Source organism: Bufo bufo, chromosome 10, assembly GCF_905171765.1.
Source record: "Bufo bufo chromosome 10, aBufBuf1.1, whole genome shotgun sequence".
In the NCBI taxonomy this organism is placed as follows: domain Eukaryota; kingdom Metazoa; phylum Chordata; class Amphibia; order Anura; family Bufonidae; genus Bufo; species Bufo bufo.
In genome coordinates this window covers 55977477-56004834 of record NC_053398.1, presented here as the reverse complement: position 1 = coordinate 56004834, position 27358 = coordinate 55977477, and the positions used below count along the sequence as shown (strand labels likewise).

At 45.7% G+C, this 27358-nt stretch overlaps 1 protein-coding gene across 7 annotated transcripts in view; it reads right to left on the bottom strand.

Annotated features, from left to right (window-relative positions):
• The window catches only part of LGALS12 (galectin 12), a 250297-nt gene that overhangs the window by 37703 nt on the left and 185236 nt on the right, over window positions 1–27358 (bottom strand). For 4 of the 7 annotated variants that reach the window (XM_040410678.1, XM_040410680.1, XM_040410679.1 and 1 more), the window contains exons 1-2: window positions 25782–25877; window positions 19339–19427 (exon numbers count right to left, since the gene is read on the bottom strand). In XM_040410678.1, the coding sequence (XP_040266612.1) occupies window positions 19339–19427; window positions 25782–25826 (134 nt within the window). In that variant the 5' untranslated portion in view covers window positions 25827–25877. Of the gene's footprint in view, window positions 1–19338; window positions 19428–25748; window positions 25878–27358 lie in introns of those variants that run through there. The other 3 variants (XM_040410682.1, XM_040410684.1, XM_040410683.1) reach the window with 2 other exon arrangements.

The following is a 27358-nucleotide window of genomic DNA, read 5'->3' as shown; positions in this document are numbered from 1 at the left end:
AAATATAGATCAATACATAAAGATAATAAAGTGCAAAAGTATGAAACTCGGACATGTATGTGGGCCTATGTCAAGAAACAAATCGCCCCATCCGTATCACCGGGAAAGCCCCCGAGGAAGCTGGGTTTCCCCAGCAATACGCGTGTGTCGTGCCCTGGAGCAGGAATTGGACAGTAACTGAAGTGGCATTGGAGTGGCAGGGTATCAGTGAGATGACTAATGATTATCTTTTTTAATTTTTAATCCATTCTGTCCCCATAAAAAAAAGTTTAGAAAAATCATTCCCCTCAAAAACCTCTGTTACGATGGGTTTACTGAATTTTGTTAAAGGGAACCTGTCACCTGCCAAAACCATCCCAAGCCGCCAGCAGTACCTGCATGTAGCCAGCAGCGTGTTTCCGATGATGCCTTTCTTCCTGAAGTGAAGGCAGATGCAGCAAAAGTACTGAAAACGTTCTTTAATCCCCTGCCGGCGCGCTTCTCCACACATGCTTGAAGTCAAGAAGGCAGCTGTCATGCCCTGCTCTGACTATGTGCAGAGGTCGGACCTCCTAAGTAATTTAGAGAGAAGGGTTATTAGTAGAGTTGAGCGGACACCTGGATGTTCAGGTTCAGCAGGTTCGGCCGAACTTGGAAAAAAAAGTTTGGGTTCGGGACCCGAACTTGACCCAAACTTGACCCCCAACCCGAACCCCATTGAAGTCAATGGAGACCCGAACTTTTGGGCAGTAAAATGGCTCTAAAATAGTCCTGGAAAGGGCTAGAGGGCTGCAAAAGGCATCAAAATGTGCTTAAGAGCATGGCAACTGTTCTGCAAACAAATGTGGATAAAGAAATGACTTAACCACTTCAGCCCCCAGTGCTTAAACACCCTGAAAGACCAGGCCACTTTTTACACTTCTGACCTACACTACTTTCACCATTTATTGCTCGGTCATGCAACTTACCACCCAAATGAATTTTACCTCCTTTTCTTCTCACTAATAGAGCTTTCATTTGGTGGTATTTCTTTGCTGCTGACATTTTTACTTTTTTTGTTATTAATCGAAATTTAACGATTTTTTTGCAAAAAAATGACATTTTTCACTTTCAGTTGTCAAATTTTGCAAAAAAAACTACATCCATATATAAATTTTGCTCGAAATTTATTGTTCTACATGTCTTTGATAAAAAAAAAATGTTTGGGTAAAAAAAAAAATGGTTTGGGTAAAAGTTATAGCGTTTACAAACTATGGTACAAAAATGTGAATTTCCGCTTTTTGAAGCAGCTCTGACTTTCTGAGCACCTGTCATGTTTCCTGAGGTTCTACAATGCCCAGACAGTACAAACACCCCACAAATGACCCCATTTCGGAAAGTACACACCCTAAGGTATTCGCTGATGGGCATAGTGAGTTCATAGAACTTTTTATTTTTTGTCACAAGTTAGCGGAAAATGATGATTTTTTTTTTTTTTCTTACAAAGTCTCATATTCCACTAACTTGTGACAAAAAATAAAAAGTTCTATGAACTCACTATGCCCATCAGCGAATACCTTGGGGTCTCTTCTTTCCAAAATGGGGTCACTTGTGGGGTAGTTATACTGCCCTGGCATTCTAGGGGCCCAAATGTGTGGTAAGGAGTTTGAAATCAAATTCTGTAAAAAATGACCTGTGAAATCCGAAAGGTGCTCTTTGGAATATGGGCCCCTTTGCCCACCTAGGCTGCAAAAAAGTGTCACACATCTGGTATCTCCGTACTCAGGAGAAGGTGGGGAATGTGTTTTGGGGTGTCTTTTTACATATACCCATGCTGGGTGAGATAAATATCTTGGTAAAATGCCAACTTTGTATAAAAAAAATGGGAAAAGTTGTCTTTTGCCAAGATATTTCTCTCACCCAGCAGGGGTATATGTAAAATGACACCCCAAAACACATTCCCCACCTTCTCCTGAGTACGGCAATACCAGATGTGTGACACTTTTTTGCAGCCTAGGTGGGCAAAGGGGCCCATATTCCAAAGAGCACCTTTCGGATTTCACAGGTCATTTTTTACAGAATTTGATTTCAAACTCCTTACCACACATTTGGGCCCCTAGAATGCCAGGGCAGTATAACTACCCCACAAGTGACCCCATTTTGGAAAGAAGAGACCCCAAGGTATTCGCTGATGGCCATAGTGAGTTCATGGAAGTTTTTATTTTTTGTCACAAGTTAGTGGAATATGAGACTTTGTATGAAAAAAAAAAAAAAAAAAAAAAAAAAAAAAAAATCAGCATTTTCCACTAACTTGTGACAAAAAATAAAAAATTCTAGGAACTCGTCATGCCCCTCACGGAATACCTTGGGGTGTCTTCTTTCCAAAATGGGGTCACTTGTGGGGTAGTTATACTGCCCTGGCATTTTCCAGGGGCCCTAATGTGTGGTAAGTAGGTAAATGACCTGTGAAATCCTAAAGGTGCTCTTTGGAATATGGGCCCCTTTTCCCACCTAGGCTGCAAAAAAGTGTCACACATGTGGTATTGCCGTATTCAGGAGAAGTTGGGGAATGTGTTTTGGGGTGTCATTTTACATATACCCTTGCTGGGTGAGAGAAATATCTTGGCAAAAGACAACTTTTCCCATTTTTTTATACAAAGTTGGCATTTGACCAAGATATTTATCTCACCCAGCATGGGTATATGTAAAATGACACCCCAAAACACATTCCCCAACTTCTCCTGAGTACGGCGATACCAGATGTGTGACACTTTTTTGCAGCCTAGATGCGCAAAGGTGCCCAAATTCCTTTTAGGAGGGCATTTTTAGATATTTGGATACCAGACTTCTTCTCACGCTTTGGGGCCCCTAGAATGCCAGGGCAGTATAAATACCCCACATGTGACCCCATTTTGGAAAGAAGACACCCCAAGGTATTCAATGAGGGGCATGGCGAGTTCATAGAAATTTTTTTTTTTTGGCACAAGTTAGCGGAAATTGATATTTTTAATTTTTTTCTCACAAAGTCTCCCGTTCCGCTAACTTGGGACAAAAATTTCAATTTTTCATGGACTCAATATGCCCCTCACGGAATACCTGGGGGTGTCTTCTTTCCGAAATGGGGTCACATGTGGGGTATTTATACTGCCCTGGCATTCTAGGGGCCCTAAAGCGTGAGAAGAAGTCTGGAATATAAATGTCTAAAAATTTTTACGCATTTGGTTTCCGTGAGGGGTATGGTGAGTTCATGTAAGATTTTATTTTTTGACACAAGTTAGTGGAATATGAGACTTTGTAAGAAAAAAAATAAATAATTCCGCTAACTTGGGCCAAAAAAATGTCTGAATGGAGCCTTACAGGGGGGTGATCAATGACAGGGGGGTGATCAATGACAGGGGGGTGATCAATGACAGGGGGGGTGATCAATGACAGGGGGGGTGATCAATGACAGGGGGGGTGATCAATGACAGGGGGGGTGATCAATGACAGGGGGGGTGATCAATGACAGGGGGGGTGATCAGGGAGTCTATATGGGGTGATCACCACAGTCATTGATCACGCCCCTGTAAGGCTTCATTCAGACGTCCGGATGCGTTTTGCGGATCCGATCCATCTATCAGTGGATCCGTAAAAATCATGCGGACGTCTGAATGGAGCTTTACAGGGGGGTAATCAATGACAGGGGGGTAATCAATGACAGGGGGGTGATCAGGGAGTCTATATGGGGTGATCACCACAGTCATTGATCATGCCCCTGTAAGGCTTCATTCAGACGTCCGGATGCGTTTTGCGGATCGGATCCATCTATCAGTGCATCCGTAAAAATCATGCGGACATCTGAATGGAGCTTTACAGGGGGGTGATCAGGGAGTCTATATGGGGTGATCACCACAGTCATTGATCACGCCCCTGTAAGGCTTCATTCAGACGTCCGGATGCGTTTTGCGGATCCGATCCATCTATCAGTGGATCCGTAAAAATCATGCGGACGTCTGAATGGAGCTTTACAGGGGGTTGATCAATGACAGGGGTGTAATCAATGACAGGGGGGGTGATCAGGGAGTCTATATGGGGTGATCAGGGGTGATCAGGGGCTAATAAGGGGTTAATAAGTGACAGGGGGGGGGTGTAGTGTAGTGTAGTGGTGCTTTGTGGGACTTTACTGAGCTACCTGTGTCCTCTGGTGGTCGATCCAAACAAATGGGACCAGCAGAGGACCAGGTAGCAGGTATATTAGACGCTGTTATCAAAACAGCGTCTAATATACCTGTTAGGGGTTAAAAAAAACACATCTCCAGCCTGCCAGCGAACGATCGCCGCTGGCAGGCTGGAGATCAACTCTCTTACCTTCCGTTCCTGTGAGCGCGCGCGCCTGTGTGCGCGCGTTCACAGGAAATCTCGCCCATCGCGAGATGACGCATATATGCGTGACTCTGCGCAGGGCTGCCACCTCCGGAACGCGATCCTGCGTTAGGCGGTCCGGAGGTGGTTAAAATAACATAAAATACAGAAAAATTCAAAATAATCTGGATCTAGGAGTAGGAGGTTGAGGAGGCGGTGGATGGGTGGATGTGGCGGTGTAGGTTGACGTGGCGGTGTAGGTAGAAGCGGCGGTGAAGGAGGAATAGGTAGCCAACACTGATTTGTGTCCTGTGATAATGCTCTCTGCCGTACTAAACACACATTCACACTATACACTGGCTGCAGGGCAGATCAGCACCTCCAAGGCTGACAAAGCTTTTCCACATTTTGGCCATGCTAACCCTGCCTTCTCAGGTGCTGGCGGTGCCCCAGCTGTGTTGGCGACCTCTACCTCCTCCTCCACCTTGTGCTTCCCCTGTGCCCCCGCTGTCAGGTGGTAATTCTATCAGCAGCGTGCACTTGTAGTCGCGCATCTTCTGATCAGTAACAAATGTTTTCACAAAATTTTGTTCCCTGTCAGCAATGCAGAGCAGGGGTTCATTCACGGCAAAAGGGGGTTCATTTCACCCAGTAATAGAACAGAGGATTTTGAGAGATTTAGGCCCCTGTCAGCAATGCAGAGCAGGGGTTCATTCACGGCAAAAGGGGGTTCATGTCACCCAGTAATAGAACAGAGGATTTTGAGAGATTTAGGCCCCTGTCAGCAATGCAGAGCAGGGGTTCATTCACGGCAAAAGGGGGTTTGTATACGCCAAAAATGGTAAAATGTCACCCGACAATTGAAAATAAGAATTTTTTCTATTAATTAAATGAATTTTTTTTTTCATTAAAATGGCTCTAAAATAGTCCTTGAATAGGTTAGAGGGATGTAAAGGGCAGTAAAATGTGCTTGAGCATGGCAACTGCTCTGCAAACAAATGTGGATAGGGAAATAACTTAAAATGAAATAAAATAACAAAATATTACAAATTATTAACCTGCAACTCAGAGAAGGAGGTGGATATGGAGTCGGAGGTTGAGGAGGCGGTGAATGTGATGTTGTAGGTGGAGGCAGCAATGGAGGAGGAACAGGTAGCCAACAATGTTTTTTTTTTTGGGGTAGGTAGCCCCCAAAATATCGGGACAAATAAAAGAAAACAAAGAATCATTACACTTGACTTGAGTACAAGAATGTATGTTTGATGGTGGTATAAATGTCTATTCTGCACAAGGTACAGACAAGTCTTGTGGGATCCAAGCCTGGTTCATTTTAAGGAACGTGAGCTTGTCCACGTTGGCTGTGGACAGGCGGCTGCGTCTGTCTGTAATGATGCCTCATGCCATGCTAAATACACGTTCAGAGAGTACACTGGCTGCAGGGCAGGCCAGCACCTCCAAGGTATACAGGGCAAGCTCTGACCATGTGGACAATTTGGAGACCCAGAAGTTGAATGGGTCAGAACCATCAGTCAGTACGTGTAGTCGTGTGCACAGGTACTGTTCCACCATGTTGTTCAAATGTAGCCTGCTGCTAACACGCTCCATATCAGCAGTTGGGGCCGGTTGTTGCGGCGAGGTGACAAAGCTTTTCCACATGTCGGCCATGCTAACCCTGCCTTCTGAGGTGCTGGCGCTAACACAGCTGCGTTAGCGACCTCTTCCTCCTCCCCTGCTTACGCCTTGTGCTTTCACTTGTCCCCCGGTGTCAGTCGGAAATGCTCTCAGGAGCGCGTCTACCAGCGTGCGCCTGTAGTCTCGCATCTTCCGATCACGCTCCAGTGAGGGAACTAAGGACGGCACATTGTCTTTGTAACGGGGATCCAGCAGGGTGGCCACCCAGTAGTCAGCACACGTTAAAATGTGGGAAACTCTGCAGTCGTTGCGCAGGCACTGCAGCATGTAGTCGCTCATGTGTGCCAGGCTGCCCAGAGGTAAGGACAAGCTGTCCTCTGTGAGAGGCGTATCGCCTGCATCCTCCGTATCCCCCCAGCCACGCACCAGTGATGGTCCCGAGTTGCGTTGGATACCACCCCGCTGTAAACATGCTTCATCAGCATCCTCCTCCTCCTCATCCGCCTCGTCCTCGTCCTCCAGTAGTGGGCCCTGGCTGGCCAAGTTTGTACCTGGCCTCTGCTGTTGTAAAAATCCTCTTCCTGAGCCACTTCTAAAAGACTGGCCTGAAAGTGTTAAAGATGACCCCTCTTCCTCCTCCTCGTCCTGGGCCACATCCTCTTCCAATGAGACATAGAAGTGGTATTGTAATGCTGATAAAGGCGTCATCGCCACTGACCATGTTGGTGGAGTACTCGAAACAGCGCAACAGGGCACACAGGTCTCGCATGGAGGCCCAGTCATTGGTGGTGAAGTGGTGCTGTTCCGCAGTGCTCACCCATGCGTGCTGCAGCTGAAACTCCACTATGGCCTGCTGCGGCTCGCACAGTCTCTCCAGCATGTGCAAGGTGGAGTTCCACCTGGTGGGCACGTCGCATATGAGGCGGTGAGCGGGAAGGCCGAAGTTACGCTGTAGAGCAGACAGCCGAGCAGCGGCAGGATGTGAACGCCAAAAGCGCGCACAGATGGCCCGCACTTTATGCAGCAGCTCAGACATGTCGGGGTAGTTGTGAATGAATTTCTGCACCACCAATTCAGCACATGCGCCAGGCAAGGGATGTGCGTCAAACCGGCTAGTCCCAGAGCTGCAACGAGATTTCACCCATTATCGCACACCACCAGGGCGGGCTTGAGGCCCACTGGCAGCAACCACTCGTCGGTCTGTTCTATACCCTGCCACAACTCCTGCGCGGTGTGGGGCCTGTCCCCCAAACACATTAGTTTCAGAATGGCCTGCTGACGTTTACCCCTGGCTGTGCTGAAGTTGGTGGTGAAGGTCTGTCGCTGACCGGATGAGGAGGTGGTAGAAGAGGAGGAGGAAGCCGAGTAGGAAGAGGAGGCAACAGGAGGCAAAGAATGATGCCCTGCGATCCTTGGCAGCGGAAGGACGTGCGCCAAACAGCTCTACGCCTGGGGCCCAGCCGCCACTACATTTACCCAGTGAGCAGTTAGGGAGATATAGCATCCCTGGCCGTGCTTACTGGTCCACGTATCTGTGGTTAGGTGAACCTTGCCACAGATGGCATTGCGCAGTGCACACTTTATTTTATTCGATACTTGGTTGTGCAGGGAGGGCACGGCTCTCCTGGAAAAGTAGTGGCGGCTGGGAACGACGTACTGTGGGACAGCAAGTGACATGAGCTGTTTGAAGCTGTCCGTCTCCACCAGCCTGAATGACAGCATTTCAAAGGCCAGCAGTTTAGAAATGCTGGCATTCAGGGCAAGGGATCGAGGGTGGCTAGGTGGGAATTTACGCTTTCTCTTAAATGTTTGTGAGATGGAGAGCTGAACGCTTCCGTGTGACATGGTGGAGATGCTTGGTGACTGAGGTGGTGTTGTTGGTGGCACATCCTCTGTTTGCTGGGCGGCAGGTGCCAACGTTCCTCCAGAGGCGGAGGAAGAGACCGAGGCAGCAGCAGCAGAAGAGGGAGCAGGAGGGGCCTGAGCCCTTTCTTGGTTTTGAAGGTGCTTACTCCACTGCAGCCCGTGTTTCGCATGTAGATGCCTGGTCATGCAGGTTGTGCTAAGGTTCAGAACATTAATGCCTCGCTTCAGGCTCTAATGGCACAGCGTGCAAACCACTCGGGTCTTGTCATCAGCACATTGTGTGAAGAAGTGCCATGCCAGGGAACTCCTTGAAGCTGCCTTTGGTGTGCTCGGTCCCTGTTGACGGTGGTCAGTAGCGGGCGAACTGTTTTGGCGATGGCTGCTCTGCTTTTGCACCCTGCTCCCGCTTTTGCTACGCTGTTGGCTCGGTCTCACCACTGTCACGGCTGTATGTGAGCAACAATAGTATACACAGTAAAAGAGCTACTGACCGGACCCAAACTAGGGAGGATAAAGGGTGACCCCTGTCAGACCCTCAAAGCTCTCCCTATGCTGCTAAAGCACATGCCCGGATCCAAATGGCAGAACGAGGCATGCCCACGTGCCTAAGACTGATGACCACTGTAACCCCTACAATAGTGGAAGGGGCACAGCCACCGGTGCCCTACTCAGTATATGGAGGGAACCGTGGCCACCTCAGATCCAGTCAGAAAATAATCAGGTACACAACAATGTCTGTACACTTAGCTGAAGGTGTTGCAGCCGCAGAGAAGACGGATCCAAGGACAGCTGGCAATATCCAGAGTGCTTGCTGCAGCAGAACACAGGTCCAGTGAACTGATAGCTACAAGTGAAGATACTAAAGCAAGAGCTACAACTGAAATGAGAACTATAATCCACGCCCTACAATAGGAGGAGGGGTGATATAAAGAGAGGGAAATCAAACGCATGAGGAACAGCTGGGAGGAAGGAAACCAAAAGTAAACAGAGCAGTGAGAACTCCTCCCAGCTCTAGTAGTGACATCATCACAGGGGTGGAGAAACAGAGCTGTGAGAACGTCCCAAAGCTCTGGTAGTGACAACCACTGCCTCTTCCTCCGAACTCTGAAAGTCAGTGGCACGACATTCATTCCATGTGTGGTCTAGGACCTCATCGTCCCCTGCATCGTCTTCCACCCAGTCTTGATCCCTGACCTCCTGTTCAGTCTGCACACTGCAGAAAGACGCAGCAGTTGGCACCTGTGTTTCGTCATCATCAGAGACGTGCTGAGGTGGTATTCTCATGTCCTCATCAGGAAACATAAGTGGTTGTGCGTTAGTGCATTCTATGTCTTCCACCCCTGGGGAAGGGCTAGGTGGATGCCCTTGGGAAACCCTGCCAGCAGAGTCTTCAAACAGCATAAGAGACTGCTGCATAACTTGAGGCTCAGACAGTTTCCCTGATATGCATGGGGGTGATGTGACAGACTGATGGGCTTGGTTTTCATGCGCCATCTGTGCGCTTTTTTTGCAGAAGACTGGGTGGGAGATAATGTGAACGTGCTGGATCCACTGTCGGCCACCCAATTGACTAATGCTACTGGGACCTGAGGTAGTTGCTTCACTAGGACGTGTGGCAGTGGCAGAACGGCGACGTCCTCTCCCAGCACCAGAGGGTCCACTAACACCACCACGACCATGTCCGCGTCTGCGTCCCTTACTAGACGTTTTCTTATTGTGGTGAACGATAACAATGAGGAAAAAAATTATTTGGCCCAATGTATTGAATTCAAATTCAGGCCTTTTTTTACAGGCACCTAACACTATCTGGCTATCTATTTAGGTACCGTATTACACTAATACAGGCACAGCAGTAACGACAGATTTAGCTGAATATAAATTGTAGGCCTAGTATTTAGGCGCTGGATGACAGGTATCCCTTTTACGGACAGAATTAGACTTGGAAATGCACGGTAGCGTGTGAAGTTATTGAGGATGACCCTATCCGCACCTTCAATCTAATATATCCTTTTATGGATAGATTTAACCTTGGCCTGATAGAGCAGAAACCACTAATTTAGGGAATTGCTAAGTTGGGAATTGTATTTCAACCCAGAACAAAAACTGTGCTTCGGCAGACAGTATTACAATTGGCTAGCCACAGCTGAAACACCAGATTTAGGGTACTGCTATTTTCGCAATTGTATTTTACCCCTCAATAAAATAGCAAGCACAGCCAAGCCCCTGATGTAGGATATAGCAAAAAAAAAACAAAAAAACAACAACACACTATTGATGGTTAAAAATGGACTTGGTGGCAGCTTGTGCTGGTGCACCACAAGACATAAAATGGCCGCTGATCACCCCAGAAAAAAGTGACTGAAAAACGCTCTGGGCAGCCTTAAAACAGTGAGCAATTGAATAGCAGAGGTTGTATGATACACAGCTGTATATCGATCACTTCAGTAAATAAATCCCTGCCTAATCTCGCCCTAATAGCAGCAGCTGCATCCTCTCCCTACACTGATCAGAGCAGAGTGACGTGCGGCGCTACGTGACTCCAGCTTATATAGAGCCTGGGTCACATGCTGCACTGGCCAATCACAGCCATGCCAATAGTAGGCATGGCTGTGATGGCCTCTTGGGGCAAGCAGTATGACGCTTGTTGATTGGCTGCTTTGCAGCCTTTCAAAAAGTGCCAAGAAAGCGCCGAACACCGAACCCGGACTTTTACGAAAATGTTCGGGTTCGGGTCCGTGTCACGGACACCCCAAAATTCAGTACGAACCCGAACTATACAGTTCGGGTTCGCTCATCCCTACTCCTGAGTAACAGTCCAATCTTTTTTCTCCTTATTCTAATAGTTAAAAAATGTGGGTATTTTCAACTTAATGTGTAGATAAAAAACATATAGGTGCCATCCTAGGTGGCGTAATTACCAGGTGTGAGTATATGGTCAGCCACTCAGACCCAAACCTAGGACTGTATATTACAAAGGGAGCAGATAGGGGACTGGAAGTGAGCGCTCCTCTACCTACATTCCCCCAACATACAGCAAGTCACCCAGAATCAATCTATATTAGTCTGCAAACCTTTGTCTGTAAACTAATTCACCTGGCTACATATATGTGTCGCTGTGGGAGGAGACATCAGCTTCTCTCCCTGGCTGTAGCGCTGTCCAATCACAGCGCAGAGCATCACAGCCTGGGAGAAAGTGAGGTTTTTTTTCTCCCTTGCTGTGATGCTCTGCGCAGTAATTGGACAGCGCTACAGGGAGAAGGAACGCCCAGGTAGAGAAGCTTATGTCTCCTCCCTGGTGTTCCCATAGTAGTAATTAGCATACAACGCGGAAGACGGCAACGGGGGCTACAGCCGGCAAACGGAGCGGCGTCCAGGAATAATAGTGCAGGGAGATCCCTAGGCACCGCTCTACATGTCCTGCTACTTAGTTTAAAAAAAGTCCCGTCCCCCCCATCATCATATATATATTTTTGGATTCATTATTGTTTCTGCATTTTTTCTTGGTATCATGCACTATTACTCATGCATTGTTTATGCACATTTGCACTGTACATTAATAAATATATGTGTTATCATGAAATATAATTGTATCAGCACAAAATGTATTTACACTAATGTACTTATGACTATTTTCATGTCTCTGTTTATGCACTTATGTATAATCACAACATGTATTTATTATGTATTATTATATTCTTTTGTATTTACTGCATCATTTACTACCATGCTTTACATATTCAATATTTAAGAGAGGTGCATATAATTTATGTTACATTTTGCGCAGATAGTCAATTTATATAATGCGGTGTATGTTGTTATTCTTCTCCTCCCCTGTGGTGTGTGCGCGTGGTGCACGGCGCCGCCCCCGGGGCCTCTCGCCTGTGCGCCCTTACGCCTTCATCGTCCGATCATGTGGCTTGGTCACGTGATGTGGGCGTGTAGGCAGAACGCGGTTTGACTGGAGCCCCCCGCGCCAGCATACATGCACAGGTGGGGACAAGTATGTACAACTAACTTCCGATTGGTGGAGAGAGCCTGTAAATAGATGATTCACAGTGATGGAGTTACCCCCGGACGAAGGCACGCCGAAACGCGCGTTGGGGTAACGCCATCCTGGGTGATTCAGCATTAGATTCAGGCCATTTGATACCCGGTTATTATTGGGGTTTGCTTCTACCTGGTTTATGCTGCACTTGCATGCAAACCCTGTCCATTCTTGCCGTGTAGGTATCTTTTTGATTGCTGACTCAACCGATACCCATGTTGTATTTTTGGTCAATGGCCGGTCACTGTACCATATATAATCTATTTCATTGATCATCATGTTTTACATTTGACACGTGTGCTATCCCAGGGTGGCGTTCTTTTTTCTGCTTCTTTTCACTTTTTAACGGTATATTATTTATTGCTTCATATTTTATTCATGTCATAATAAAATTATATATTTTTATACACTGTACTATGAGCACCGTTTCCTTGTTTTTTTAGCTTGTTTCACTCGGGAGCTAGTACCGAGTTACCATTACGGGTGTCCTTTAGGTTCCATCGGGTGGACACTGTTTTCCACTTTTTACCAATTGGCCACCTTTGGTCTTTTTTCTTCTTTCCACTTAGTTAACCACCTCCCGACCGCCTAGTGCAGGGATGCGTCCTGCGGGTGGCCGGGTTATTCCTCCTGGACGCATATACGCGTCATCTCGCAAGATGCGAGATGACGCACATATGCGGTCCGCACATGCGCAGTGTGGGTCGGCAAAAGGCGCACAAGGAGTTGGTCACCAGCCTGCCAGCCAATGATCAGCGCTGGCAGGTTGGTGACTTTTAAAATAACGAACCACCAGCCATATAACACATTACATTTATAAATATAATGTGTTAAATGGCTTCTGTGCTCTCTGCTGGGTCCTTTTCGTCGGTTGGTCCCAGCAGAGAGCCCAGATCACAGTGAGTACACCAAGCACTACATATTTAGCCCCAGATTACCCCCCCATCACCCCAATTAACCCCTTGATCACCCCTGTCAATCACTAGTGAAAGGGAAAAAAGTGATCAGTGTAAACTGTCACTTTTTTTTCCCCACCAGTATTGACTGTTAGGTTTAGGTTAGATTAGGCCCCTTTGGTAGGTAGTTAGCTTCAATTAGCGCCCACTACACAAGCGCTGCAGCGATAAAAAAATCTGTTTTGATATTTTTTATCAATCACAGCGGCTTCCTCTACTTCGCTAGCCTCTCATTTGTAAGACAGGCTTGCTTTTTTTCTTGGGTAGTCTCAGGGAATACCCCCTAAATTTAGTTGACCAAATGGCAAGGAAGGGGTATTCTTCTGAAGAGGCCTACAGGCTTCTGACCCAGTCGGATGAGCAATGGGAACCCTCATCTGACGAATCCAGCGGGTCAGAATACGAACCTGTAGCAAGCAGTGGCAGTCTGACCCAAAGTACGGACGGTGAGGTTGAGGTCCCTGATACCACCCTGTTGCTAGACCACAGGTTGCGCAGGATCCGCTTCAAGGACAGCAGAGTGGGGCTGGCGCTGTCGGATTACGTTGTGAGGCATACACCAGCAGCGCAGCCCATCCTGGACCTAGTACCAGCACTGCCGTAGAACATGGTGAAGTGGCGAGCACCAGAACGGCAGTTGAAGCTGGTACGGTGGCACGTGCAGTAGTTCCCCCATCGCAGTCACTGCACAGACAGGCCCGTAGAGCCCCTAGAGTCCCTGAGGTGCTGGCAAACCCTGATTGGCAGCCCCCATCTTCTGCCGCACCAGTAGTTCCCCCTTTCACCGCCCAGTCTGGAGTTCGGGTTGAGACAGCTCAGATCGGATCGGCACTGGGGTTTTTTGAGCTGTTCTTCACTGCGGAGCTCTTTGACTTAGTCGTGGCAGAAACAAGCCAGTATGCCACTCAATTTATAGCCGCCAACCCGGGAAGATTTTATGCCCAGTCTTTCTGGTGGAAACCAGTCCAAGTTTCCGAATTTAAAACTTTTCTGGGCCTTCTCCTCAACATGGGCCTGACAAAAAAGCATGAATTGCGGTCATATTGGTCCACAAACCCAATTCATCACATGCCCATGTTCTCTGCTGCCATGTCCAGGACACGATTTGAGACCATCCTGCGTTTCCTGCACTTTAGTGATAACAGCACCTCTCGTCCCAGAGGCCACCCAGCTTTTGACCGGCTCCACAAAATTCGGCTCCTCATAGACCACTTGAACACCAAATTTGCAGATTTGTATACCCCTGAGCAAAACATCTGCATAGACGAGTCCCTGATACATTTTACCGGGCGCCTTGGCTTCAAACAATACATCCCAAGCAAGCGCGCCCGGTATGGGGTCAAATTGTATAAGCTCCGTGAAAGGGCCACGGGCTACACGCACAAATTTTGTGTCTGAGGGTAAAGATCAGACCCTGGAGCCGGTCGGTTGCCCTGACTACCTGGGGAGCAGTGGGAAGACAGTCTGGGACTTGGTGTCACCCTTATGTGGACAATTTCTACACAAGTGTGCCCCTCTTCAGGCATTTGTTTCTAGAACAGATTGGCTGCTGTGGCACCGTGCGACCTAGTCACCAGGGCTTCCCCCAACGGCTCGTTACCACCCGTCTTGCAAGGGGGGAGAGGGCTGCCTTGTGTAACGAAGAACTGCTCGCGGTGAATTGGAGAGACAAGCGTGACGTTTACATGCTCTCCTTCATTCACGCAGACACGACAATCCAAATTGAACGGGCAACCAGCGTCATTGAAAAGCCCCTCTCGGTCCACGACTATAATTTGCTCATGGGAGGGGTGGACTTCAATGACGAGATGTTGGCTCCTTATTTACTCTCCCGCAGAACCAGACGCTGGTGTAAGAAGGTGTCTGTATACCTAATTCAATTGGCTATGTACAATAGTTTTGTTCTCTACAGTAAGGCTGGGAGAACAGGATCCTTCCTCAAATTTCAGGAAGAGATCATCGAGAACCTCCTGTATCCAGGAGGTTCCGTGGCCCCAACCACCAGTGTAGTGAGCCGTCTACATGAGCGACATTTCCCCAATGTCGTTGCTGGTACCTCAAACAAAGCATCACCCCGAAAAAGATGTCGTGTCTGTAGCAGGAGTGGAATAAGGCGTGACACCCGCTATTTCTGTCCTGACTGCCCTGACCACCCTGCCCTATGCTTAGGGGAGTGTTTCCGGAAGTACCACACACAGGTACACTTAGTATAGGGATTGCGTGACACAGGACAGGCACACAGGGGTCTTAGGGCCCTTTCTCACAGAGCTGCTGCAAACCTCTCCTTTCACCTGGGACAAAGTGCATAATGTACTCCGCCACATCTCTGGGCGCTTTGCACATTGTCCCATGGGGAAGGAGAGGCTTGTCCTCTAAAGGTAAAAAAAAAAAAAAATCACAGGTAAGCAAAAAAGTTAATGTTCCAAAAGTTCAATAAAGTTTAAAAAAGTTAATGTTCTGTTTCAAATGTTATATAAAGTTAATGTTAATAAATTTATTGCGTTGCTGCCTGTTATTTTTTTTTTTACCTTCTAGGTCAGGGGTAGGCAACCTCCGGCTCCCAGCTGTTGTGAAACTACAATTCCCAGCATGCTCCATTCATTTCTATGAGCGTTCTTAGAAGAGCAGAGCAAGTATGCATACTGGGAGTTGTAGTTTCACAACAGCTGGGAGCCGGAGGTTGCCTACCCCTGTTCTAGGTGGACCAAGCGATCAACCAGCTGCAGCACTGATGTGCATTCTGACAGAAGCATTGCGCTGCTGTCAGATTACACAAAAGTCAGTGTATGTGGCGCTGCAAGACGAGATTTCTCCTCTGCAGTGAAAAAGTTACGTTTGCCGAGGCTTATGAGCTGAGGGGCGGTGTTCATATGCTTTGGCAAACACTTTGTATATATAAAAAATTAATAAAAAATTCCGGCAATGATTTATTCATCCACATCGATTGATGTGAATGGAGAAATCGGGTTTGCCAGGGCATATGGGCTGAGTGGGTTTGGATATTGGGCGGAGCACCCATGTCCTGGCAGACGCCTTTCCCCTCTTTTTTTTTTTGGCAGAGATTTTTTCATCCACATTGATCGATGCGAATGAAGAAATCTGTGCCGTTCATTTTTTCTTTCAGCCCAGAGGCTGAACGAAAAAAGAAAAAAAATCTCATTACCCGGATGCTCAATATAAGGAGAATAGCAGAAACTCCTAATGCTGGCCATACATGTAATGATTTCGGAGACCCTCAAATACCAGGGCAGTACAAACACCCCACAAATAACCCCATTTTGGAAAGAAGACACCCCAAGGTATTCGCTGAGGGGCATATTGAGTCCATGAAAGATTGAACTTTTTGTCACAAGTTAGCGGAAAGGGAGACTTTGTGAGAAAAAATTAATAAATATCAATTTCCGCTAACTTGTGCCAAAAAAAAAAAAAACCTTCTATGAACTCGCCATGCCCCTCACGTAATACCTTGGGGTGTCTTCTTTCTAAAATGGGGTCACTTGTGGGGTATTTATACTGCCCTGGCATTTTAGGGGCCCTAAAGCGTGAGAAGTAGTTTGGAATCCAAATGCATAAAAATGCCCTGTGAAATCCTAAAGGTACTCATTGGAATTTTGGGCCCCTTTGCGCATCTTAGCTGCAAAAAAGTGTCACACATGTGGTATCGCCGTACTCAGGAGAAGTAGGGCAATGTCTTTTGGGCTGCATTTTTACATATACCCATGCTGGATGAGAGAAATATCTCTGTAAATTGACAACTTTGTATATTTTTTTTTTTAAAAAGTTGTCATTTACAGAGATATTTCTCACACACAGTATGGGTATATGTAAAAATACACACCAAAACACATTGCCCTACTTCTTCTGAGTACGGCGATACCACATGTGTGACACTTTTCTGCAGCCTAGGTGCGCAAAGGGGCCCAAATTCCAATGAGTACCTTTAGGATTTCACAGGGCATTTTTACGCATTTGGATTCCAAACTACTTCTCAAGCTTTAGGGCCCCTAAAATGCAAGGGCAGTATAAATACCCCACAAGTGACCCCATTTTTGAAAGAAGACACCCCAAGGTATTCCGTGAGGGGTATGGCGAGTTCATGTAAAATTTAATTTTTTGTCACAAGTTAGTGGAATATGAGAAAAAATAATAATTCAATTTCCGCTAACTTGTGACAAAAAATAAAAACTTCCATAAACTCACTATGCCCATCAGCGAATACCTTAGGGTTTCTACTTTCCGAAATGGGGTCATTTGTGGGGTGTTTCTACTGTCTGGGCATTGTAGAACCTCAGGAAACATGACAGGTGCTCAGAAAGTCAAAGTGCGTAAATTTATTTTTTTGCACCATAGTTTGTAAACGCTATAACTTTTACCCAAACCAATAAATATACACTTATTGCATTTTTTTTTATCAAAGACATGTAGAACAATACATTTAGAGAAAAATTTATATAGAAATGTAGTTTTATTTGAAAAATTTTACAACAGAAAGTGAAAAATGTCATTTTTTTGCAAAAAATTGGGTCATTTTTGATTAATATCAAAAAAAGTAAAAATGTCAGCAGCAATGAAATACCACCAAATCAAAGCTCTATTAGTGAGAAGAAAAGGAGGCAAAATTCATTTGGGTGGTAAGTTGTATGACCGAGCAATAAACCGTGAATGTAGTGTAGTGCAGAATTGTAAAAAGTGGTCTGGTGATTAAGGGGGTTTAATAAAGTCTGGACCCATGAAAGGTTCTCTGGTTAATTATCATTGGTGCTCCTGGCGTCTCCGCTCCTCTGTATTGCCGGAGCAGGATCCATCATATGTCCAACCAAGCAACCTCACTCAAGAAAGAAAGTCCTATCCCTGGTTACAAGTTGTACATTACACTGCGTGCAGAATTATTAGGCAAATGAGTATTTTGACCACATCATCCTCTTTATGCATGTTGTCTTACTCCAAGCTGTATAGGCTCGAAAGCCTACTACCAATTAAGCATATTAGGTGATGTGCATCTCTGTAATGAGAAGGGGTGTGGTCTAATGACATCAACACCCTATATTAGGTGTGCATAATTATTAGGCAACTTCCTTTCCTTTGGCAAAATGGGTCAAAAGAAGGACTTGACAGGCTCAGAAAAGTCAAAAATAGTGAGATATCTTGCAGAGGGATACAGCACTCTTAAAATTGCAAAGCTTCTGAAGCGTGATCATCGAACAATCAAGCGTTTCATTCAAAATAGTCAACAGGGTCGCAAGAAGCGTGTGGAAAAACTAAGGCGCAAAATAACTGCCCATGAACTGTGAAAAGTCAAGCGTGCAGCTGCCAAGATGCCACTTGCCATCAGTTTGGCCATATTTCAGAGCTGCAACATCACTGGAGTGCCCAAAAGCACAAGGTGTGCAATACTCAGAGACATGGCCAAGGTAAGAAAGGCTGAAAGACGACCACCACTGAACAAGACACACAAGCTGAAAAGTCAAGACTGGGCCAAGAAATATCTCAAGACTGATTTTTCTAAGGTTTTATGGACTGATGAAATGAGAGTGAGTCTTGATGGGCCAGATGGATGGGCCCGTGGCTGGATTGGTAAAGGGCAGAGAGCTCCAGTCCAACTCAGACGCCAGTAAGGTGGAGGTGGAGTACTGGTTTGGGCTGGTATCATCAAAGATGAGCTTGTGGGGCCTTTTCGGGTTGAGGATGGAGTCAAGCTCAACTCCCAGTACTACTGCCAGTTTCTGGAAGACACCTTCTTCAAGCAGTGGTACAGGAAGAAGTCTGCATCCTTCAAGAAAAACATGATTTTCAAGCAGGACAATGCTCCATCACACACGTCCAAGTACTCCACAGCGTGGCTGGCAAGAAAGGGTATAAAAGAAGAAAATCTAATGACCTGGCCTCCTTGTTCACCTGATCTGAACCCCATTGAGAACCTGTGGTCCATCATCAAATGTGAGATTTACAAGGAGGGAAAACAGTACACCTCTCTGAACAGTGTCTGGGAGGCTGTGGTTGCTGCTGCACGCAATGTTGATGGTGAACAGATCAAAACACTGACAGAATCCATGGATGGCAGGCTTTTGAGTGTCCTTGCAAAGAAAGGTGGCTATATTGGTCACTGATTTGTTTTTGTTTTTTTTTTTGAATGTCAGAAATGTATATTTGTGAATGTTGAGATGTTATATTGGTTTCACTGGTAAAAATAAATAATTGAAATGGGTATATATTTGTTTTTTGTTAAGTTGCCTAATAATTATGCACAGTAATAGTCACCTGCACACACAGATATCCCCCTAAAATAGCTAAAACTAAAAACAAACTAAAAACTACTTCCAAAAATATTCAGCTTTGATATTAATGAGTTTTTTGGGTTCATTGAGAACATGGTTGTTGTTCAATAATAAAATTAATCCTCAAAAATACAACTTGCCTAATAATTCTGCACTCCCTGTATACTTGAGAGATAATTATATGCCCTATGTGCAAAGAAGAGAAAGTAGGATCTATTTACAGATAAACTACAAATGGCAGCAGAAGGAGCACTAAGACACATACCTAACAGCACTGATGCCAACGGTTCCTTGTACAAGGATCATTCGTCCATGTTGTAGACCCCCAAATATTGTACATGCATAAGGAACAACCTGGATAAAGACATAAGTAACACAAATGCACATACAGTAAAGAAATGTATGAGAGAATTGAACATCAGAATCATAATCAAATATTTAAAGGGGTTGTCCGGGTTCGGAGCTGAACCCAGACATATCCCCATTTTCACCCAGGCAGCCCTCCTGATATGAGCATCAGAGCAGGGCTCTCCATGGGGACAGTGATGTCACCGACACAGATGAGCCGGCTTTAGCTCTTCCCTAGCCTCTGATGATCATGTCAGAGGGGTGAAAATAACCCCTTTAATTGATTTTTTTTCTACAAACAGGAGTTACTTCATATATTTTGAAATATTCCCCAATATAATGGGGTCTAGGCTCTGAGACCCCCACAATTTCTATGGCTCACAACTATTCATGCATAGCAACTACTCTGGATTTTTCCCCTATGTTGAGGTCTATAGACTTCATGTAAATAGCATTGCGTTGTTGTCAACTGCACAGAACCTGCTTGGGAGTGCACAATACAAAGAAAGTGGCAAAAGGGAATTGGCCCTTGATTCTGGGGATCAACAGTCTGACCTCCCCCAAATATGCAGCAATGCCACAATATATATACATAGACTCAACCTACAGTTTATCTTGCCAAAGTGATCTGGGTGAAAGGTTGCCAGCTATGCTGGGTGGATCCGGACACATGATACTCTATGGAAAGTTCAACATCTGCTTCCTAAAGATATACTGCGCTGTATATGTACTAAACCTTGAAAGAAAATTCCAACTTTAAGTGATAATGAATTATGGCCAATCTGAATTGTCAGTGCTGTACAGAACATGTATGGCAATATTTTGTAATACAGTGATTGATTACTTACAGGAAATGTGTCACCAACATTTTTTTTCTGTTGGTTTAAAGCAGATAGGAACACATATTCATTTTTTCTAATCTTTTTAATTTTCAGATTTTTTTTTTAATTCTATTTCCTGAACATATTTATGGGGGCTATTATCTTGTCTGATCTGTTCTTAACAGCAGTTACACAGCATTATAAAAATTGCTTTACGGCAGCCGCATGGGCCATAGGTACAATAGTCAAAAGTGGACCTCATTGACTTCTATAGAAGAGTTTTCTGGACATGCTCTGTGACCTGTGCAGAGGTCATTGTACAAGGAAATAATGGATAGGCTTTGACAATCACCTACTGTGAATGGTGGAGCCTCTCTTATCTGTCATTCTATTCCTACCTGTAATGATATCACCACTGTGTATAGATAAGCAGGTAACTGCAATAAAGTACAGACCAAGAAGTGGTGCCTATTATTAGGCTTAGGGGCCAGTGCAAAAACTGCAGGATTTTATGTTTTTTTGTTTAAATATATATATAGTGATACGGAGAATTTAAAGGGTTTCTGTCACCCTGCAAAACTCTTTTTTTTTTTTTTGGATAGTTAGATTGCTCATAGTGCGATATAGCAGAATATAATGCTCTTACTTACTTTCATGCGGCCGATTCTTTATAAAACGAACTTTTATAATATGTAAATGAGGGCTCTACCAGCAAGTAGGGCGTCTACTTGCTGGTAGCTGCTGCAGAAATCCGCCCCCTCGCCGTGTTGATTGACAGGGCCAGCCGTGATCTCCTCCTCCGGCCGGCCCTGTCAGTAATTCAAAAATCGCGCGCCTCGCGTCATTCGGCGCAGGCGCTCTGAGATGAGGAGGCTCGTATCCTCAGCACTCCCTCAGTGCGCCTGCGCCGATGACATCACCGAAAGAGAAGAAGTCATCGGCGCAGGCGCACTGAGGGAGTGCTGAGGATACGAGTCTCCTCATCTCAGAGCGCCTGCGCCGAATGACGCGAGGCGCGCGATTTTTGAATTACTGACAGGGCCGGCCGGAGGAGGAGATCACGGCTGGCCCTGTCAATCAACACAGCGAGGGGGCGGATTTCTGCAGCAGCTACCAGCAAGTAGACGCCCTACTTGCTGGTAGAGCCCTCATTTACATATTATAAAAGTTCGTTTTATAAAGAATCGGCCGCATGAAAGTAAGTAAGAGCATTATATTCTGCTATATCGCACTATGAGCAATCTAACTATCCAAAAAAAAAAAAAGTTTTGCAGGGTGACAGAAACCCTTTAAAAGATCATCAATAATTCTTTGAAAATATGTTAAACATAAAAACTTGATTTCAATAATAGATCATTTTCTGATGACACATTTCCTTTACAATCGCAGGTGACGCTAGGGAGGTGCGTCCCCGTCGCGGCCTGCTATTGGCTGCTCCCCCCTTTGCCAGATGTTTTGATCCGAGCGATAGGGAGATGCAGTGGCGGCCGTGCATGAATCGGAGCGACGTGGGAACCGTGGGGCATGTAAGTATAATGCATATGAGGGGCCCGGGCATTGCAGGGGTCATTATAGGTTTTGGATAACCCCTTTAAGGCTCAGAACTGTTGTGTAAGTGCCCATCCTCCCCAGCCTGTTGGCATGACTGAGAAATAGTAATAGCAGAGTTAAGGCTCATGCACTTGATCGTATTCTTCTTCAGTGTGCTATCTGTATTATTTTGCTGATAGCACACTGCCTCATTCTTTCCTATGGGGCCATGCACACATCTGGATTTTTGCAGATCCATGTGGGCATTCAACAAATTAAAGAACAGGTCCTATTCTGGTCCATTTTGTGGACAGGAATAGGCATTTCTATTAATGGGAGCGAGAAAAATTTGGAATGCACACAGAAGGTATCTCTATTTTGTGGATTCAAGGTTTCTGGACCAAAATACAGTTATGGTTGTGTGCATGAAGCCTTAGGCCTCTTATTCAAGTCTGTGATGACATCCATAACAAGGTGGTCAGTGGTTCATTAATGAAGATGTCCATGAAGCATCCCTGTATAATCCAAGTGTCAGTTTTTAGCTCTTAGTGGGTCATCCGTATTCCATGCCAGTCTAGACACTGCTAGGCTATAAAGTAATTTCCAGGCAGAGTATATTCCTGCCTGGATTGAGGTCACCTTGCTGGGGATGGTAGGCTCAGATATCTCTTGATCAATATATACAGTGCCTTGAAAAAGTATTCATACCACTTGAACTTTTTCACATTTTTTTCACATAACATCCACAAACTTAAATGTAATGTATTTTATTGGGATTTTATGTAATAGACCAACACAAACTAGCAAGTACAATATGTGTGAAGTGAAAAGAAAATGATATATGGTTTTCAACATTTTTAATGACTAAAAATCTGGAAAGTGTGCCATGCATTTGTATTCAGCCCCCTGTACTCTGATACCCCTAAATAAAATCCAGTTGCCTTCAGAAGTCCCCTTATTAGTAAATAGAGTCCACCTGTGTGTAATGTATTCTCGGTATAACTACAGCTGTTTTGTGAAGGTCTCAGAGGTTTGTTAGAGATCATACATTCATTAGTGATCATAAAGACTCATAAAAACCAAGGAACACACCAGACAGGTCAGGGATAAATTTGTGGAGAAATGTATAGCAGGGTTAGGTTTGAAAAAAAATATATCCCAAGCTCTGAACATCTCATGGAGCACTGTTCAATCCATTATCAGAAAATGGAAGGAGTATGGCACAACTGCAAACCTACCAAGATATGGCCATCCACCTAAACTGACAGCTCAGGCAAGGGGATTTATAATTAGAGAAGCAGCCAAGATGCCCATGGTCACTCTGGACGTGCATCAGAGATCCACTGCTCAAGTGGGAGAATCTGTCCACAGGACAACTATTAGTCATGTACTCCACAAATCTAGCCTTTATGGAAGAGTGGCTAGAAGAAAGGGCCAGATTTATCATTACTCTGACAGCTCACTCCACTTTCACATATGGCTAAAGTCAGTTTTAGCCAAGTCAGATTTATGATCGGCCCTTTAAGACTGTAATAAATGTGGTTTGACGGTAGCAGTTTATCCGTCAGTAAGCAGCTTTACAAAAGTCGCAAATCTTTACGAAAAAGTCGCATGTTCTATTAAAAAGTCTTATAAGATAAGCATGGTCCTCACTGGAGTGAAATTGCGACTTTTTTGCGACTTTTTAAATAGTCCCAATAGTAAATCTGTCTAATGATTAATTTACATAAGAAAACACGCCCACTTTCAGAAAACTGGCGAGCATAGTGCAGAGCAGAAAAAAGACGCAAATTTGTGCGCAGTTTTAGCGTTTGGGACTTTTTTGGGGACTTTTTCACTCCATTATTCTGACCTGAGCTAATGATAAATCTGGCCCAAAGTGTTTTTGAAAGCAAGCCATAAGAAGTTCTGTTGGCAGTTTGTCACAAGCCACGTAGGGACACAGCATATATGTGGAAGAAGGTACTCTGGTCAGATGAGACCAAAATTGAACTGTGTGGCCTAAATGCAAAACGCTATGTGTGGTGGAAAACTAACACTGCACATCACCCTGAACACATCATTCCCATCGTGAAACATGGTGGTGGCAGCATCATGCTGTGGGGATGCTTTTCTTCAGCAGGTACAGGGTAGCTAGTCAGAGTTAAGGGGGTTGTCCGGGTTCAGAGCTGAACCTGGACATACCCACAATTTCACCCAGGCAGCCCCCTTGATGTTAGCATTGGAGCATCTCATGCTCCGATGCGCTTCCTTGCCCTGCGCTAGATCGCACAGGGCAAGGGCTCTTCTGTTTACTATAACACACTGCCACCATTAGCCTCTTCCACCCGGCAGTGAGGGGCGTGCTTTAAAGGGATACTGACAGGGCCAATAAGCATATTGAGGTATATATATGGCAGTACAGGTCTTATAATGGGTATTACAATCATCTAAGTATCCCCCCTGTCCACATTATACATACAGTAAACTTAAGTTTTATAACCTGCTCCAACGGTCTTCAATCTGCCCAAGGGGCGGCGTTTCACCTCTCTTGCGCCCAGCCAGCCTCCCCCAACTGCCGCTTTGAAGCGCCGCCCAGCTCATGAATATTCAGTTTGCTGGGCGGCTTCTGCGGTCCCCGCTCTGAAGCGCTGCGCTTAACAGTGCCCTGCACATGCGCCGGATCTTGTGAAGTCGGGGACAGTAAGCGCCACCCAGCGAAGTGAATATTGATGAGCTGGGCGGCGCTTACTGTACCGGACTTCACAAGATCCGGCGCATGCGCCGGGCACTGTTAAGCGCAGCGCTTCAGAGCGGGGACCGCAGAAGCCGCCCAGCAAACTGAATATTCATGAGCTGGGCGGCGCTTCAAAGCGGCAGTTGGGGGAGGCTGGCTGGGCGCAAGAGAGGTGAAACGCCGCCCCTTGGGCAGATTGAAGACCGTTGGAGCAGGTTATAAAACTTAAGTTTACTGTATGTATAATGTGGACAGGGGGGATACTTAGATGATTGTAATACCCATTATAAGACCTGTACTGCCATATATATACCTCAATATGCTTATTGGCCCTGTCAGTGTCCCTTTAAAGGGGTTGTTCAGGATGAGAAAACATAGCTGCTTTCACCTGTCCATAGATTGTGTGTTGTATTGCAGCAGAGCTCCATTGAACTAAATAGAGCCGAGTTGCAATACCCTGCACAACTTGTGGACTGGTGTGGCGCTGTTTTTGGAACAAAGCAGTCATTTTATATTATCTTGTCCAAAGCATTTAATCTGCATTATCCCAATGCACACGTGACGACCATCACACAGCCTCATTTTAACATTCGTATTAAAGCTGCAACACCCATATTTCCTGCAGATTTAGGCTACTTTCACACTGGCGTTTTGGCTTTCAGTTTGTGAGATCTGTTCAGGGCTCTCACAAGCGTTCAAAACGGATCAGTTTTGCCCTAATGCATTCTGAATGTAAAAGGATCCGCTCAGAATGCATCAGTTTGCCTCCGTTCCGTCTCCATTGTGCCTGCAGCGTTTTTGTCTGACGATACTGAGCCAAACGGATCCGTTCTAACAATGTAAGTCAATGGGACGGATCCGTTTTCTATGACACAATAGAAAACCGATCCGTCTCCCATTGACTTTCAATGGTGTTCAAGACGAGTCCGTCTTGGCTACGTTAAAGATCATACAAACTGATCAGTTCTGAATGTATCCATGACGGATCCGCACCAAACGAGAGTGTGAAAGTAGCCTTTCTCGGCAGCACTTAGATCACCACAGGATGCTACAGCAATATAAAAAATGGCGGGAATCATTGCCATAACCCCAGCAGCTGAGACATTGGAACTAGTTCCTACAACCACTGCATGTAAACAGGCATCTTTACCCCTCCCGTCAACTACATCTGTGACAGTAAGCCATTAGCCTCTCCCACCGATTACTTGTTGAACATGTCTAGCTGTAAAGACACACATGACATATGGCTTCTTATCTTACTGCAAGAAACAAGCAGGATTACCCTGTACACACCGGGTAGAAGACAGGCGGTTGTAACAGCAGGGAGAGGGGATCCATAGCTGTATGTATCAAAGAGTGGATGAGTCACACTGCTGGGGAAGTACTCTCAAGTCTCAAACCACTCCTTTCTTTCACTTAACCCTTCTACTGCTGGAAACTTTGTAGGTTTCTCCAACATTGTAACAGATCTTTAAAAATTACTTCAAAAGTCATTGCTGGCGTTACGGTCTGTTCCATATTCATATAAAGTAGCAGAGCTTGTGATAAATGCATCTAATACTGCAGAGGAACAAGACGTGCGCCAGGCCCCGCCACTTTAAAATGGGACCTTCACAGCAGCCCGCCCCTTTAACAGTGAGTTTCACAGCACCCCACTCCCTTAACAGTGACCTCACAGTACCCTGTTGCCTTAACAGTGACCTCCACAGAAGTTGCCCCTTTAATAGTGGCCACTGCCCCCTTAACAGTGACCTCCACAGCGGCCTGCCCCCTTAAGGCTCCATTCACACGTCCGCAATTTCGTTCCACATTTTGCGGAACGGAATTGCGGACCCATTCATTCCTATTGCGGATCCGCACTTCCAGGTCCGCACTTCCGTTCCGCAAAAAAAATAGAACATGTCCTATTCTTGTCCGCAATTGCAGACAAGAACAGGCATATTCTATTAGTGCCGGCAATGTGCGGTCCGCAAAATGCGGATGCACATTGCCGCTTTCCATGTTTTGCGGATCCGCGGCTCCGTGTATCTGCTAAACACGTTGCGGACGTGTGAATGGAGCCTAATAGTAACATCCACAGTGAACGCCTCTTTGATAGTAACATCCACAGTGAACGCCTCTTTAACAGTGACCTCCACAGCGCCCGCCCCTTTAATGCTAGGGCTACACGACGACATGTGTTGCGCAACATTTTGTCTCCACAATTTTTATAATGATAGGCTATGGTGTAGCCCTGCGACATGTGACATGCTGCGACTGTGACACGACAGTTGCAAAAAAAACATCCAAGATGGATTTGTTTGCATCTGTCGCAGTCGCAGCATGTCACATGTCGCAGTGCAACACCATAGCCTATCATTATAAAAATTGTTGCGCGACATTGGGGCGACATCAATGTTGCGCAACACATGTAGCAGTGTAGTTGTGCCCTTATGAATCGTGCGACTTATTGTCGTCATGTAGCCCTAGCCTAAAGCTGACCTACAGCAGTGAAGAAAAATGGCTGGGTTGTTATGGAAACCTGGAGTAAAACTGTGTGTATGTAGAGACTAAGGCCCCTTGCAGACGAGCGTTCCTCCCGCAGCGAGTCCGCATAGCAGCACCCGGCCTGACCTCCCAGCACTATATTGATTTATGATGCTATGTAACCCTTACAGTTCTGGAATGTATCGGATAACACTGGCAGCATTATGCCAGTGTTATCTAATACATTCCAGAACTGTAAGGGTTACATAGCATCAAAAATCAAAATAATGCTACGTGATCCCCGGCAGCTCTGGGAGGTCAGGCTGGGAGCTGCGTTGCGGATTCGCTGCGGGATTAATGCTCATCTGCAAGGGGCCTAAGGGCCTGCAAGCTTCTATTGGCTA